The sequence below is a fragment of the Oncorhynchus mykiss genome, chromosome 12, assembly GCF_013265735.2.
Source record: "Oncorhynchus mykiss isolate Arlee chromosome 12, USDA_OmykA_1.1, whole genome shotgun sequence".
Taxonomy (NCBI): Eukaryota; Metazoa; Chordata; class Actinopteri; order Salmoniformes; family Salmonidae; genus Oncorhynchus; species Oncorhynchus mykiss.
The window spans coordinates 45,290,598-45,307,830 of NC_048576.1; the positions used below are offsets into that span (position 1 = coordinate 45,290,598).

General features: G+C 45.6%; 1 protein-coding gene across 5 annotated transcripts in view; it reads right to left on the minus strand.

Moving 5' to 3' along the window:
* The window catches only part of gria4b (glutamate receptor, ionotropic, AMPA 4b), a 163,061-nt gene extending 156,754 nt beyond the window's left edge, over positions 1–6,307 (minus strand). For 2 of the 5 annotated variants that reach the window (XR_005034988.1, XM_036937642.1), the window contains exons 1-2: positions 5,897–6,307; positions 4,360–4,518 (exon numbers count right to left, since the gene is read on the minus strand). Coding sequence is in view for 4 of the 5 variants with exons in the window: in XM_036937642.1 (XP_036793537.1) it covers positions 4,360–4,518; positions 5,897–5,984 (247 nt within the window). In the remaining variant the exon portion in view is untranslated. The remainder of the gene's footprint in view (positions 1–4,359; positions 4,519–5,896) is intronic. The other 3 variants (XM_036937641.1, XM_036937643.1, XM_036937640.1) reach the window with 2 other exon arrangements.
* Positions 6,308–17,233: the final 10,926 nt, after the last annotated feature.

Genomic DNA, 17,233 nt, shown 5'->3' on the forward strand with positions numbered 1-17,233 from the left:
GTGTGTGTGTGTGTGTGTGTGTGTGTGTGTGTGTGTGTGTGTGTGTGTGTGTGTGCGCTAAAGCAGAGTAGATGAAGTCATGTCCAGTGCCAGACTGCCACAGTAACCCGGGGCAAGACAGGATAACCCTCTGTCATCAATAACACTGCTAGCTTACTTTAGGTTAACACTTTTTTTTTAACTCCAAAAACAAATAGGACAAATGGAAAGTGATTTCCTTAGGCATTAATCATTCAAACACATGTATTTTTTTTATCGTGACACGGCATCAGTGAGATTTGAACCTGTAATCTTCTGTTCTCTATCCATGGAACGAGGGGTGAGCATCAATAGTCCCTTTAAACTGCGCGCGTGCGCGGACGCGCAACAACACCAGGACGCGCTGAAGAAATGCCATGCCGCTCAGAGACGCAAGAGATTGAATTTCACCGAAGTTCACTTTTTACCTGACTAGCTTTTCAAAGAAAGCTTGAAATGTAAAAACGTTGCTCTATATATAATAGGACGAACGTCCTATTAGTTTGCATTATATGGAGCAACGTTTTTTCTGTGATGGACTCAACATCATATCAGCCCATTTTCAATGCAACAAACCAAAGCAAATCTAACTTTGCAAAATTGAGTCTATGATTTTGTTCTAGGCAGAGCCAGAGCGCAAGTGAATAGAATTATATTGGCGCGGTTAGCCTACGTGCGGTCTTTCAATCACCCGCGAATGAATGCGCTTTTCAGATTAGCTCAGATCAGTGCACATTTGTTCATATTCTTTGCTAGTTAGCGAGTTATTAGCTCATTTATAGATAAATATGGGTCAGCAATGGGGAGTTACTGCTTCCAACAAGAGCACAAAATGTGTAGGCTACATTTCAATCTGTGTTTGAAAAGCTAGTCAGGTAAAAAACGTATGTCTTAATTAAAGGGGCAGTGATGTATTTTGAGACAAGTTGGAATATTCAAATAATCCTATTGGCAGAGGGGTAGCCTACATGGTCTAATTCTCTGTATGATAATAATAACACATTTTATTTTGTATTATTATACAACAAGACTTATCTCCCTCACCAACTTCAAACATCTGCTATCTGGGCAGCTAACCGATCGCTGCAGCTGTACATAGTCTGTTGGTAAATAGCCCACCCATTTTCACCTACCTCATCCCCATACTGTTTTTATTTATTTATTTTTCTGCTCTTTTGCACACCAATATCTCTACCTGTACATGACCATCTGATCATTTATCACTCCAGTGTTAATCTGCAAAATTGTAATTATTCGCCTACCTCATGCCTTTTGCACACATTGTATATAGACTCCCCCTTTGTTTTCTACTGTGTTATTGACTTGTTAATTGTTTACTCCATGTGTAACTCTGTGTTGTCTGCTCATACTGCTATGCTTTATCTTGGCCAGGTCGCAGTTGCAAATGAGAACTTGTTCTCAACTAGCCTACCTGGTTAAATAAAGGTGAAATAAAATAAAAATAAAAATGTACAGTCACCTATTTGGCCCACAGTCTTACAGACCAAGTAAAAAATCATGAATTAATGGCATGCCCTTCATAATGTAAAAACGTTTTTAAAAGTCTCATGCAATAGGCCTGCATTGAACACCATATAGAGGCTACTGTAGGCAACATAAAAAAAATCAAAACCTATTTCCATGTGAAAATATTATGGGATTTGCTCCATTGGTTTTGTTGGTAGGCCTTAATTTTGCTCAAATTGCCACAAAAGTCTATTGGCTTCTCTCAAACTGTAAGGGTACAGACTCAGTGTTCACTGTAAATGCATGTTCAAAAGTTGCACAGAATTCTCAAACTTCCAAGTTTATGCTCACAAGACATAAAATTTGCTCAGTGCCCCCCCCCAAAAAAGTATAGGAAACATTGGTGAGACGTGTTTTATTACGCATACAAAGGTGTTCCTTTTAGTCTGTTCAAACAAACCTAATTTCAAACTAAACAAGCACTCATTAAGATCTGGTGTGGCCAATTAGTGGTGTGGCCAATCAGGTGTGGCCAACGAACCTGAACTCACTTAACAAGATAGAGGAGAAAGAGCCTTTTTTTGCCACTGAAGCTGGAATGTATGTTTTTAAGATTACTAAAGATTTCTTGCCGTTTTTATGTGAGGTTTTTATGGAAAGTTTTCTTAACGTTCCCCCAAAAATGTAATAAGATCTTTAAATAGAACCATGAGGAAACTTGTAGGAAACATGAAGTACTAAAATTACCACAGAATAACATAATTTTTTACATTCTCTTAACTATTTGAGAACATTCCCAATGTCAAACCAGTTGGAGAACGTTCCTAAAACATTACCAAAAGTTTAATTAAATGAACCATGTTTGAACTTTTCGGAAGCGTTCTGTTTAAGTAAAGAAATACCAAGAAAATAACTTGTTTTTATCATGTTCCATAAAATGTGCTGAGAATATTCCAAAGCCAAGCTACTATACTACATCATTCCTAGAAAGTTGTGGAATGGTTGAATGCAAAATAACCATAGGACAACCACACTTTCACCAAGCTCTAAGAAACATATGATTCTCAGACTGTAATGTGCTAGCTGGGATGTGTGTGGGTTTGTATGGGTGTATACATGCTTGAATGTATTCAAGGAGGATGCTCCAATAGGAGAGACTGCCTTCATGGAAAGGTATCACAGTGCATTATACAGTGCATTTGGAAAGTATTCAGACCCCTTGACTTTTTCCACATTTTGTTACGTTACAGCCTTATTCTAAAATGTATTCAATTGTTTGTTTTTTCTCATCAATCTACACACAATACCCCATAACGACAAAGCAAAAACAGATTTTTAGAAATGTTTGCAAATGCATAAAAAAATTCTAACTGAAATATCACATTTACATAAGTATTCAGATCCTTTATTCAGTACTTTGTTGAAGCACCTTTGGCAGTGATTGCAGCCTCCAGTTTTCTTGGGTATGATGCTACAAGCTTGGCACATCTGTATTTGGGCAGTTTCTCCCATTCTTCTCTGCAGATCCTCTCAAGCTCTGTCAGGTTGGATGGGGAGCGTCGCTGCACAGCTATTTTCAGGTATCTCCAGAGATGTTAGATTGGGTTCAAGTCCAGGCTCTGGCTGGGCCACTCAAGGACATTCAGAGACTTGTCCCGAAGCCACTCTTGTGTTGTCTTGGCTGTGTGCTCAGGGTCATTGTCCTGTTGGAAGGTAAAACCTTTGCCCCAGTCTGAGGTCTCTGGAGCAGGTTTTCATCAAGGTTCTCACTGTACTTTGCTATGTTTGTCTTTCCCTCAATCCTGACTAGTCTCCCAGTTCCTGCCACTGAAAAACATCCCCACAGCATGATGCTGCCACCCCCATGCTTCACCGTAGGGATGGTGCCAGATTTCCTCCAGACATGACGCTTGATATTCAGTCCAAAGAGTTAAATCTTGTTGAATCAGATAATCTTGTTTTTCTTGTTCTGAGAGTCCTTTAGGTGCCTTTTGGCAAACTCCAAGTGGCTGTCATGTGCCTTTTACTGAGGAGTGGCTTCATTCTGGCCACTTTACCATAAAGGTCTGGTTGGTGGAGAGCTGCAGAGATGGTTTTCGTTCTGGAAGGTTATTCCATCTCCACAGAGGAACTCTAGAGCTCTGTCAGAGTGACCATCGAGTTCTCGTCACCTCCCTGACCAAGGCCCTTCTCCCCAGATTGCTCAGTTTTGACAGGCGGTCAGCTCTAGGAAGAGTCTTGGTGGTTCCAAACTTATTCCACTTAAGAATGATGGAGGCCACTGTGTTCTTGGGCACCTTCAATGCTGCAGAAATGTTTTGTACCCTTCCACAGATCTGTGCCTCTACAAATTCTTGTTTCGGAGCTCTACGGACTATTCCTTCAACCTCATGGCTTGGTTTTTGCTCTGATATGCACTGTCATCTGTGGGACCTTATATAGACAGGTGTGTGCCTTTCCAAATCACGAATACTTATGTAAATAAGGTATTTCTGTTTATTATTTGTAATAAATGTGCAACATTTTCTAAAAAGGAAAGTGGTCTGAATACTTTCCGAATGCACTGTAAGTGTGTGTGTGTGTGTTTGTTTCTGTGTGTGTGTGTGTCTTTGTGTGTGTGTGTATTTGTTTGTGTAGCTATCCATGTATGCATGTGCACGTTTGTGACAGAGAAAGAGAGAAGCCAACACTCTGGCATCCCAACCTGGGTTTGACTTGACTGGTCAAATGAGAATGATAGCCATTAAAACATTACATCAGGCCATATCGGACCCGTATGCCACCAGTTTGAGACCCCTGAGGTAAAGCCAATTCCATTGAGCGTGGAAACAAGCCTTGATTTAACCAGTGTGTGCCTAGTGGGTTTGTACTCACAGGCATTGGTGACAGCAAAGCTGTTGGCCGTCTCGATGTTGTCCACATGAGGCACCAGGTTGAAGGGGGCCTCGGATGCGTTGGGGCTAGTATTGTGCAGGAAGATGGCCAGGCGAAACGCTGTGTATTCCTGATCCGTGTTTCTGATGAACAGGCCGCCTGCAGAGGCAGAGGCAGAGAGGCAGAGAGAGAGAGAGGCAGAGAGAGAGAGAGGCAGAGAGAGAGAGAGGCAGAGAGAGAGAGAGGCAGAGAGAGAGAGAGGCAGAGAGAGAGAGAGAGGCAGAGAGAGAGAGAGAGAGAGTGGCAGAGAGAGAGAGAGGGAGACAAAGAGAGAGAGGCAGAGAGAGAGAGAGTGGCAGAGAGAGAGAGACAAAGAGAGAGAGAGAGAGTGGCAGAGAGAGAGAGAGAGACAAAGAGAGAGAGACAAAGAGAGAGAGAGAGAGAGCGAGAGAGAGAGAGAGAGAGAAAGAGAATTGGGCAATTGGGTCTCTGACACTGCGCATGTAGGAAATGCTTTTGATGGAAAAACAAGAGACACAGCCAATAACCTTAACACATTTTCCCTCCCAAAGGACCCTGCCTGAAAATCTTAAAATGCCCACCATCCTGAATAGAAATGTGATCCATTGGAGAATCCCTTTAAAAACATCCCAAACGTGTATTAAGTTCAACATTACTAGTCGACAGAAAGAGATCATTCGACCCCGGTTGGCATTTATTTGCGGTCAACTTGATTCGTTCGTACCACCTATAAATCAGCCTGTTCGGTCAGTTTAGCAATTAAATGAAGGTGGTTTATTTATGGTTTCTTTTCGTCCACATTCAACACCGTAAGTTAAAGGCTAAAGGCAGGGGCACTTGGCAGTAGCAGAGATCCAGAGATCTCACCATGGCGTGGCTTTTATGCTACAGATAGTCAGTGCTTTAGCTGGGTTTTGATAGAGATAGGCTCCAGCTTGAATAGGCGCACTTCTCTCGGTGGCAAAAAAAAGCAACCAGTCAGCCAAGTATGAAAAGGTATGACTATGACAAACGGGTTTATGCAAAAGGGGAACGGAGTCTTCTGAATGTAACAGGGGCGAGTGTGCACTCTGCAGCAGGGCTACACATACTTTGAGAAAATTCCCGCTGCTGATCCATTCGCTCCAACCAAGCGAAGTATCCAGTCTCTGCAAAGAGCACTAGGCTAGGCTACTGCTGCAGTGGCGCTTTGAAAGAACACCGGCTGCTGAGGAACGCACTGGAACAGTTATGAATTACTATACATACCTATTTGCCTTGTGCACACTAGAAAAAACATCGAATCATCTAGGAACACATACACATTGTCATGTTGGAATAGGTTTGTGTCGGCGCTTTTAAACGATCGGTCAATTCTACTTTTCAATGTCACAATGTTATGTGACCATGAATGACGAACATGCATTTCTTAACACTGTCACACACACTATAATGAAAAGCAAGATCTTATTCACGCTTCATAACCCAGTGGCTCTTTTCATGCCCTTTTGATTGGCAAACACTGCTGTACACTTACCGATCTGAACACTGCTCGGGAAAGCACCCATTGTGAGTCCCCAAAAGCCAGAAAATATCAATAAAAATTGGTCACAAGAAATCCACATTTTGTTTTGGTTAAAAACTGATAAGAGACATCGAGGAGGATGACAGTCGGGGGAAAAACAAGACTAAAAGAAAAAGAGAGGCTCCGTTCATTATCACTCCATTCAGGGTTGAATTTCCCCCGCAGTGCCCGCGGACGCTGGTACGGCTGTCCGGTGGTAGAGACGTTATACACACAAGATGGGGGGAGCTCGCCAGGAGTGGGCTGCCTGCATGGAGAGAGAGCGGAATCACACATGCGCTTTCTCTCGACCCTGTCTTCCTCTCTGCTGTCGTTCTCTTGCACTGAACAGTGCGCACCCCTCCCGCACATATTCCCCTCAACGCCGCCCTGTTACTCGTTGAGTAGAAGTGTCCTATTCACCTAGTTTTGGTATAAAGGCCATTGAATTTCAGCACACGGATATGATTAGACTGACACTGTAATATCGTTATATGAGTGTCATCGATATCCGTACCATAGCGGGTTATCTGCTGGTATTATTGGCACAGTTGCGGTGCCGTGACGCACTGTCGGTTATATCGTAGCTCTTGCAGCGCAAAGAAGAGAAGCACGGGTGCGAGGTATTGCGAGCTAGGGGCCCATGTGGGATTTGCTACGAATATATAGCTATGCACCAATGAGTGAATCTGTAAAATATTGTAAGATATTCTATGATGTCATTGTAAATAAAGTAACTGTGGCAATTCAGTGACCTCAGGGCGACGCTATAAAAGTGTGAGAAATATGAGTGCCGCTGTTGTCATTCAGCTCACGCTTTGCTGATTTGAGATTTGTATTCGTAGGACTATACAAAGGAATAGGCCAACTCACACAATGCAAACCTCGTTTCGGTATTCACTAGCCATACCTTTTATTTTGCTTTCTTCGTGGTCACATCACAAAATGAATGGCAGATACTCACAGAGACTATAACGACCTGCACACAGAAGACACACGCAGGCAGGCACGCACCATTACGAAATAATCTTAACAGTAAGAGGCAAACTGTAAAATAGATTTAGTTTTTGTCAATATGCTAATGACAAACAAAGTTGGTCACTTTCGCTCGCACTCCAATGGATTGAATTAGGCTTTATGTATGCAGACTCCTATTACCGCGATCGAGCTGCCCTTGCAACAAGGACTTATAGGGATAGGAGACGGACCAGAATGTGATAATGCAGCAGAGTATACGTCAGCAGCACTATCTTCCCTTTAAATTGAAATATTTCGACGTTTTCGATCCCCACAGACAGTGAGAGGTTACCATGGTAGGCGCACTGTGCTGTGGGTTAGGCCGCTGTCCCGTGTGCTTACACTAAACTGTCAGTCCGTGGGTCCTGAAACTAGTAGATACAGTATACTGCGAATTTACTTGCTAATTACTGTAAGTGGCGCGCTGTGGTTTAAGCCACTGTCCATTCGCAGAATTTAACTTCTGTCTCCGGGTACTGAAAATATATAGATGGGTTGGTTGTTTTGCAACAAAACCGAAAAGTGCGCAACTATGGGGCAACATAGACGGCGTTGGCTTAGATTGTTAATAACATGTAAGCTATATTTTGTCTCCAATGTTTATTTTTTTTTAAATGCACAATGAGCACTTGTCTCTCGAATACATCTTTACAGTTGCTATATTAGCATTGACATAAAATCATTCAAAACAACTCAAAATATCAAGAACAAGATTAAACGAGCTGAAACGAGCCACAAGATTAATTCCCCACATGGCAGTTTCTTGTCATTCTTGCCATCCAGAATCACAACACGCTGACTTCTGCCCCATGGAAGCCAGCACATCGTTTTCGTGACCTTGTCAGCTATCCCATCTATACCTCGTTGATAAAACCGACCTTTACTATACTACTGTAGCTTACATACAAAACCAGCCTCTGTCGCTGTCCATGGTGCTGAAATGAAACTAAACTGTCAGCCCGTGGTTCTGAAACTATAGCACACTGATAAACTGAACTTTACTAGCTACTACTGTAGATCTACAAGTAAGGGCGAATCAGTATGAACACTCAACCATGTAAGCAACTCATGAACATATGGTGGTATTGGATGTGCATCAATCAACAAATAACTTGCATTGCTGGGGCGAAGGTTCACCTTCCAACAGGACAACGACCCTAAGCACACAGCCAAGTCAACGCAGGACTGGCTTCGATGACAAGTCTTTGAATGTCCTTGAGTGGCCCAGCCAGATCCCCAACTTGAACCCCTTTGAACATCTCTGGAGAGACCTGAAAATAGCTGTGCAGATACTCTCCTCATCCAACCTAACAGAGCTTGAAAGGAGCTGCAGAGAAGAATGGGAGAAACTCCCCAAATACAGGTGTGCCAAGCTTGTAGCATCATATCCAAGAAGACTGGAGGCTGTAATCACTGCCAAAGGTGCTTCAACAAAGTACTGAGTAAAGGGTCTGAATACTTATGTGATATGTAATATTTAAGGTTTTCTAAAAAACTGTTTTTGCTTAATCATTATGGGGTTGTAAGGTTCTGCTTTTCTTTTCTTAGTCAACCTTATGTGCTTTTTCTTTGAACGTAGCCCTGTCTTTCATTTTTGTTCATTGATTTCACCTGTGTTCATTTCTCACCTGGTCTCATCAGCTCCCTATTTAGTTCAGTTCTTTCTGTTTGTATGGTTGTGAGGTATTGTTTGTTTTTGCCTGCCTACCTGTGTTTGACCATTGCCTGCGACCACGATTCCTGCCTTCTGCGAAGGCTTAATAAACATCTGCCACGCTCTGAGGTGAATCTACACCTTTTTCTTCCTGAGAATTCATTACAGGGGTATTGTGTGTAGATTAATGAGGGCAAAAAAAACAACAATTTAATACATTTTACAATAAAGCCATAATGTAACAAAATGTATAAAAATTCAAGGAGTCTGAATACTTTCCGAATGCACTGTAGTTATAGCATTCTAAAAACCCAGTTCCTCTGGAACCATAATAGTGACATTCCTCCCAAATAAACATTCCCACAATCTTTTTCCATCTGGGCGAGACACATGTAATATACTGAACAAAAATATAAACGCAACATGTAAAGTGTTGGTCCCATATTTCATGAGCTGAAATAAAATACATTTTCCATATGCACAAAAAGTAATTTTTTCTCAAATTTAGTGCACAAATTTGTTTACATCCCTGTTAGTGAGTATTTTTCATCTGCCATGATAATCCATCCACCTGACAGATGTGGCATATCAAAAAGCTTGTGCTGGGAACAATAGAAGGCCACTCTAAAATGTGCAGTTTCGTCACACAACACAATGCCAGAGATGTCTCAAGTTTTGAGGGAGCTTGTACTTGGCATGAATGTCCACCAGAGCTGTTGCCAGAGAATTGAATGTTAATTTCTCTACCATAAGCCACCTCCAACGTTGTTTTAGAGAATTTGTTAGTACATCCTACCGGCCTCACAACCACAGACCACATGTAAGCATGCTAGCCCAGGATCTCCACATCCGGGTTCTTCACCTGCGGGATCGTCTGAGACCAGCCAAACCGAGTGGCTGATGAAACTGTGGGTTTACGAAACTGAACAATTTCTACACAAACTGTCAAAAACCGTTTCAGGGAAGCTTATTTTTTGTGATCATCATCCTCAAAAGGATCTCGTAACTGACTTCAGTGGGCAAATGCTCACCTTCGATGGCCACTGACAAGCGTGCTCTTCACGGATGAATCCTGGTTTCAACTGTACTGGGCACATGGTGTTGTGTGGGTGAGCGGTTTGCTGATGTCAACGTTGTGAACAGAGTGCTCCATGGTGGCGGCGGGGTTATGGTATGGGAAGGCATAAGCTACGGACAACAAACACAATTAAATTTTATCAATGGCAATTTTTTGCACAGAGATACCTTGACGAGATCCTGAGACCCATTGACTTGCCATTCATTCGTCGCCATTACCTCATGTTTCAGCATGACAATGCACGTCCCCATGTCGCAAGGATCTGTACACAATTCCTGGAAGCTGAACATGTCCCAGCTCTTCCATGGCCTTCTTAATCACCAGACACATCACTCATTGAGCGTTTTTGGGATGCTCTGGGTCGAAGTGTACAGCAACCTGTTCCAGTTTCCATGGAAGTGGAGTGGGACAACATTCCACAGGCTACAATCAACAGCCTGATCAACTCTATGCGAAAGAGATGTGTCACGCTGAATGAGACAAATGGTGATCACACCAGACACAGACTGGTTTTCTGATCCACTCCCATACCTTTTTTTAAAGGTATCTCTGACCAACAGAAGCATATCTTTATTCCCAGTCATGTGAAATCCAGAAATTAGGACCTAATTAATTTATTTACATTTACTGATTTCCTTATATGAACTGTAACTCCCTAAAATCTTAGAAATTGTTGCATGTTGCATGTTGCATTTCAATTTTTTCAGTGTATATCTATGTGGTATATACGGCCCTAGAAGTTACTGAGAGTCCCAAAAGACAAAGCCATATAGATTAGACGTCATGGTGATATATCCCAGACTCCAGATGGGTTAATAAGTGTTCGGAGCAGTCTTCCGAGCTGTCACCTCTTTAAATTCAAATAGCATTTTTCCTCCTCTGGAATTATTTCAATAGGTCTTGTGTTTCTGTCTCTTGGCAACAAAACATATCTCTCATGGCTGACACATTATGTGACATTTCATTATAGTCAAGTGGTTAGTGTGCATCTCAAATGGCAACCTATTCCCTATGTAGTGCACTACATTTGACCAGAGCCTATAGAAGCAGTGCACTATATAGGGAATAGGGTGCCTTTTTGGATACGGACTTAGAGAAGGAAAGGCTTGTCTGTTGTAACCCAGTCATTGATTCAGACAAAGGCTGTGTCCCAAATGGCATCCTACTCCCTATAAAGTTACTATTTTTGACCAGGGCCCCATAGTGCATTACTTTTGACTAGAGCTTATGTAGTGGCAAGGGTGCTATTTTGGATGTAGACAAAATACTATTAGGGTGAAAGCTAGCTACGCTGTTTATGTCATTCAGCACATACTGTCTGTTCCTCTTTACTGGCAGTCAGCTTGTAAGGGATTGAATGTGCCAAGGTTTTGCGAATGAGAGTTTTATTTTTATTTCACCTTTATTTAACCAGATAGGCTAGTTGAGAACAAGTTCTCATTTACAACTGCGACCTGGCCAAGATAAAGCAAAGCAGTCCGACACATACAACAACACAGTGCTACACATGGAATAAACAAACAAACAGTCAATAATACAGTAGAAGTAAAGTATATATACGGTGTGTGCAAATGAGGTAAGATAAGGGAGGTAAGGCAATAAATAGGCCATAGTGGAGAGGTAATTACGTTATAGCAATTAAACACTGGAGTGATAGATGTGCAGAAGATGAATGTGCAATTAGAGATACTGGGGTGCAAAAAAGTAAAGTAAATAAATAAATACAGTATGGGGATGAGGTAGTTGGATGGGCTATTTACAGATGGCTATGTACAGGTGCAATGATTTGTGAGCTGCTCTGACAGCTGGTGCTTGAAGTTAGTGAGAAAGAGTCTCCAGATTCAGCGATTTTTGCAATTCGTTCCAGTCATTGGCAGCAGAGAACTGGAAGGAAAGGCTGCCAAAGGAGGAATTGGCTTTGGGGGTGACCAGTGAAATATTTCTGCCGGAACGAGTGCTGCGGATGGGTGCTGCTATGGTGACCAGTGAGCTGAGACAAGGCAGTCTGGAGCAAGTGGGTTTGGCGACGAGTATGAAGCGAGGGCCAGCCAAAGAGAGCGTACAGGTCAAAGTGGTGTGTAGTATATGGGGCTTTGGTGACAAAACGGATGGCACTGTGATTGTTACGGTGCGTGAATGAGGACCCAAAAGCGAATCAACTTAAACAGAGCTTCTTTAATTACCAAACATAGGTAGGCTCAGATGGACCGGCAGATTCTGACAGGACAGGACAAGGTTACAGCAAACATGACGACAGTCTGGTTCAGGCATGAATGACACAAACAAACAAGAATCCGACAAGGACAGGAGCAGAAACAGAGAGAGATATAGGGACCTAATCAGAGGGAAAAAGGGAACAGGTGGGGAACGGGGTGAATGGGTAGTTAGAGGAGACAAGGGACAGCTGGGGGAAAGCGGGGGAGAAAAGGTAACCTAACACGACCAGCAGAGGGAGACAGGGTGAAGGGAAAGGACAGAGACAAGACAACATGACAGTACATGACAGTACCCCCCCACTCACCGAGCGCCTCCTGGCGCACTCGAGGAGGAAACCTGGCGGCAACGGAGGAAATCATCAATCAGCGCACGGTCCAGCACGTCCCGAGAGGGAACCCAACTCCTCTCCTCAGGACCGTACCCCTCCCAGTCAACTAGGTACTGATGACCACGGCCCCGAGGACGCATGTCCAAGATTTTACGGACCCTGTAGATAGGTGCGCCCTCGACAAGGATGGGGGGGGGGGGGGGAAGACGAGCGGGGGCGCGAAGAACGGGCTTAACACAGGAGACATGGAAGACCGGGTGGACGCGACGAAGATATCGCGGAAGAAGAAGTCGCACTGCGACAGGATTAATGACCTGAGAGATACGGAATGGACCAATGAACCGCGGGGTCAACTTGCGAGAAGCCGTCTTAAGGGGAAGGTTCTGAGTGGAGAGCCAAACTCTCTGACCGCGACAATATCTAGGGCTCTTCGTTCTACGCTTATTAGCAGCTCTCACAGTCTGCGCCCTATAACGGCAAAGTGCAGACCTGACCCTCTTCCAGGTGCGCTCGCAACGTTGGACAAAAGCCTGAGCGGAGGGGACGCTGGACTCGGCGAACTGAGATGAGAACAACGGAGGCTGGTACCCGAGGCTACTCTGAAAAGGAGATAGCCCGGTCGCAGACGAAGGAAGCGAGTTGTGGGCGTATTCTGCCCAGGGGAGCTGTTCTGACCAAGACGCAGGGTTGCGAAAAGAAAGACTGCGTAAGATGCGACCAATAGTCTGATTGGCCCGTTCTGCTTGACCGTTAGACTGGGGGTGAAAGCCGGAAGAGAGACTGACGGAAGCCCCAATCAAACGGCAAAACTCCCTCCAAAATTGAGACGTGAATTGCGGACCTCTGTCCGAAACGACGTCTGACGGAAGGCCATGAATTCTGAAAACATTCTCGATGATGATTTGTGCCGTCTCTTTAGCAGAAGGAAGCTTAGCAAGGGGAATGAAATGAGCCGCCTTAGAGAACCTATCGACAACCGTAAGAATAACAGTCTTCCCCGCTGACGAAGGCAGTCCGGTGACAAAATCTAAGGCGATGTGAGACCACGGTCGAGAGGGAATAGGAAGCGGCCTGAGACGGCCGGCAGGAGGAGAGTTACCGGACTTAGTCTGCGCGCAGACCGAACAAGCAGCCACGAAACGACGCGTGTCATGCTCCCGGGTGGGCCACCAGAAACGCTGGCGAATGGAAGCAAGCGTACCCCGAACGCCAGGGTGGCCGGCTAACTTGGCAGAGTGAGCCCACTGAAGAACGGCCAGACGAGTAGGAACGGGAACGAAAAGAAGGTTCCTAGGACAAGCGCGCGGCGACGGAGTTTGAGTGAGTGCTTGCTTTACCTGCCTCTCAATTCCCCAGACAGTCAACCCGACAACACGCCCCTCAGGGAGAATCCCCTCGGGGTCAGTGGAGGCTACTGAAGAACTGAAGAGACGAGACAAAGCATCAGGCTTGGTGTTCTTAGAGCCCGGACGATAAGAAATCACGAACTCGAAACGAGCGAAAAACAGCGCCCAACGCGCCTGACGCGCATTAAGTCGTTTGGCAGAACGGATGTACTCAAGGTTCCTATGGTCAGTCCAAACGACAAAAGGAACGGTCGCCCCCTCCAACCACTGTCGCCATTCGCCTAGGGCTAACCGGATGGCGAGCAGTTCGCGGTTACCCACATCATAGTTACGTTCCGACGGCGACAGGCGATGAGAAAAATACGCACATGGGTGGACCTTGTCGTCAGAGAGGGAGCGCTGAGAAAGGATGGCTCCCACTCCCACCTCTGACGCGTCAACCTCGACAACGAACTGTCTAGAGACGTCAGGTGTAACAAGGATAGGAGCGGATGTAAAACGATTCTTGAGGAGATCAAAAGCTCCCTGGGCGGAAACGGACCACTTAAAGCACGTCTTGACAGAAGTAAGGGCTGTGAGAGGAGCTGCCACCTGACCGAAATTACGGATGAAACGACGATAGAAGTTCGCGAAGCCGAGAAAGCGCTGCAGCTCGACGCGTGACTTAGGGACGGGCCAATCAATGACAGCTTGGACCTTAGCGGGATCCATCTTAATGCCTTCAGCGGAAATAACAGAACCGAGAAATGTGACGGAGGAGGCATGAAACGTGCACTTCTCAGCCTTCACAAAAAGACAATTCTCTAAAAGGCGCTGGAGGACACGTCGAACGTGCTGAACATGAATCTGGAGTGACGGTGAAAAAATCAGGATATCGTCAAGGTAAACGAAAACAAAGATGTTCAGCATGTCTCTCAGGACATCATTGACTAATGCCTGAAAGACAGCTGGAGCGTTAGCGAGGCCGAAAGGAAGAACCCGGTATTCAAAGTGCCCTAACGGAGTGTTAAACGCCGTCTTCCACTCGTCCCCCTCCCTGATGCGCACGAGATGGTAAGCGTTACGAAGGTCCAACTTAGTGAAAAACCTGGCTCCCTGCAGGATCTCGAAGGCTGAAGACATAAGAGGAAGCGGATAACGATTCTTCACTGTTATGTCATTCAGCCCTCGATAATCTATGCAGGGGCGCAGAGACCCGTCCTTCTTCTTGACAAAAAAAAACCCCGCTCCGGCGGGAGAGGAGGAGGGGACTATGGTACCGGCGTCAAGAGCTACAGACAAATAATCTTCGAGAGCCTTACGTTCGGGAGCCGACAGAGAGTATAGTCTACCCCGGGGGGGGGTGGTTCCCGGAAGGAGATCAATACTACAATCATACGACCGGTGTGGAGGAAGAGAGGTGGCCCTGGACCGACTGAACACCGTGCGCAGATCGTGATATTCCTCCGGCACCCCTGTCAAATCACCAGGCTCCTCCTGTGAAGAAGAGACAGAGGAAACAGGAGGGATAGCAGACATTAAACATTTCACATGACAAGAGACGTTCCAGGAGAGGATAGAATTACTAGACCAATTAATGGAAGGATTATGACAAACTAGCCAGGGATGGCCCAAAACAACAGGTGTAAAAGGTGAACGAAAAATTAAAAAAGAAATGGTTTCACTATGATTACCAGAAACAGTGAGGGTTAAAGGTAGCGTCTCACGCTGAATCCTGGGGAGAGGACTACCATCCAGGGCGAACAAGGCCGTGGGCTCCTTTAACTGTCTGAGAGGAATGTCATGTTCCCGAGCCCAGGTCTCGTCCATAAAACAGCCCTCCGCCCCAGAGTCTATTAAGGCACTGCAGGAAGCTGACGAACCGGTCCAGCGTAGATGGACCGACAAGGTAGTGCAGGATCTTGAAGGAGAGACAGGAGTAGTAGCGCTCACCAGTAGCCCTCCGCTTACTGACGAGCTCTGGCCTTTTACTGGACATGAAGTGACAAAATGACCAGCGGAACCGCAATAGAGACAGAGGCGGTTGGTGATTCTCCGTTCCCTCTCCTTAGTCGAGATGCGGATACCTCCCAGCTGCATGGGCTCAGCACCCGAGCCGGCAGAGGAAGATGGTAGTGATGCGGAGAGGGAGGCGACGGAGAGCGCGAGCTCCTTTCCACGAGCTCGGTGACGAAGATCAACCCGTCTCTCAATGCGAATAGCGAGTTCAATCAAGGAATCCACGCTGGAAGGAACCTCCCGGGAGAGAATCTCATCCTTTACCTCTGCGCGGAAACCCTCCAGAAGACGAGCGAGCAAGGCCGGCTCGTTCCAGCCACTGGAGACAGCAAGAGTGCGAAACTCAATAGAGTAGTCTGTTATGGATCGATTGCCTTGACATAGGGAAGACAGGGCCCTGGAAGCCTCCTCCCCAAAAACAGATCGATCAAAAACCCGTATCATCTCCTCCTTAAAGTCTTGATACTGGTTAATACACTCAGCCCTTGCCTCCCAGATTGCCGTGCCCCACTCACGAGCCCGTCCAATAAGGAGAGATATGACGTAGGCGACACGAGCAGTGCTCCTGGAGTAAGTGTTGGGCTGGAGAGAAAACACAATATCACACTGGGTGAGGAACGAGCGGCATTCAGTGGGCTCCCCAGAGTAACACGGCGGGTTATTGATTCTGGGCTCCGGAGATTCGAAAGCCCTGGAAGTGGCCGGTGGATCGAGGCGGAGATGGTGAACCTGTTCTGTGAGGTTGGAGACTTGGGTGGCCAGGGTCTCAACGGCATGTCGAGCAGCAGACAATTCCTGCTTGTGTCTGCCTAGCATCGCTCCCTGGATCTCGACGGCTGAGTGGAGAGGATCCGAAGTCGCTGGGTCCATTCTTGGTCGGATTCTTCTGTTACGGTGCGTGAATGAGGACCCAAAAGCGAATCAACTTAAACAGAGCTTCTTTAATTACCAAACATAGGTAGGCTCAGATGGACCGGCAGATTCTGACAGGACAGGACAAGGTTACAGCAAACATGACGACAGTCTGGTTCAGGCATGAATGACACAAACAAACAAGAATCCGACAAGGACAGGAGCAGAAACAGAGAGAGATATAGGGACCTAATCAGAGGGAAAAAGGGAACAGGTGGGGAACGGGGTGAATGGGTAGTTAGAGGAGACAAGGGACAGCTGGGGGAAAGCGGGGGAGAAAAGGTAACCTAACACGACCAGCAGAGGGAGACAGGGTGAAGGGAAAGGACAGAGACAAGACAACATGACAGTACATGACAGTGATAGACTACATCCAATTTGTTGAGTAGAGTGTTCGAGGCTATTTTGTAAAAGACATCACCAAAGTCGAGGATCGGTAGGATAGTCAGTTTTATGAGGGTATGTTTGGCAGCATGAGTGAAGGATGCTTTGTTGCGAAATAGGAAGCCGATTCTAGATTTCATTTTGGATTGGAGATGCTTTAATGTGGGTCTGGAAGGAGAGTTTACAGTCTAACCAGACATCAAGGTATTTGTAGTTTTCCACATATTCTAGGTCAGAACCGTCCAGAGTAGTGATGCTGGATGTGCAGGCAGGTGCGGGCAGCGATCGGTTGAAGAGCATGCATTTAGTTATACTTGCATTTAAGGCCAGTTGGAGGCCACGGAAGGAGAGTTGTATGGCATTGAAGCTCGTCTGG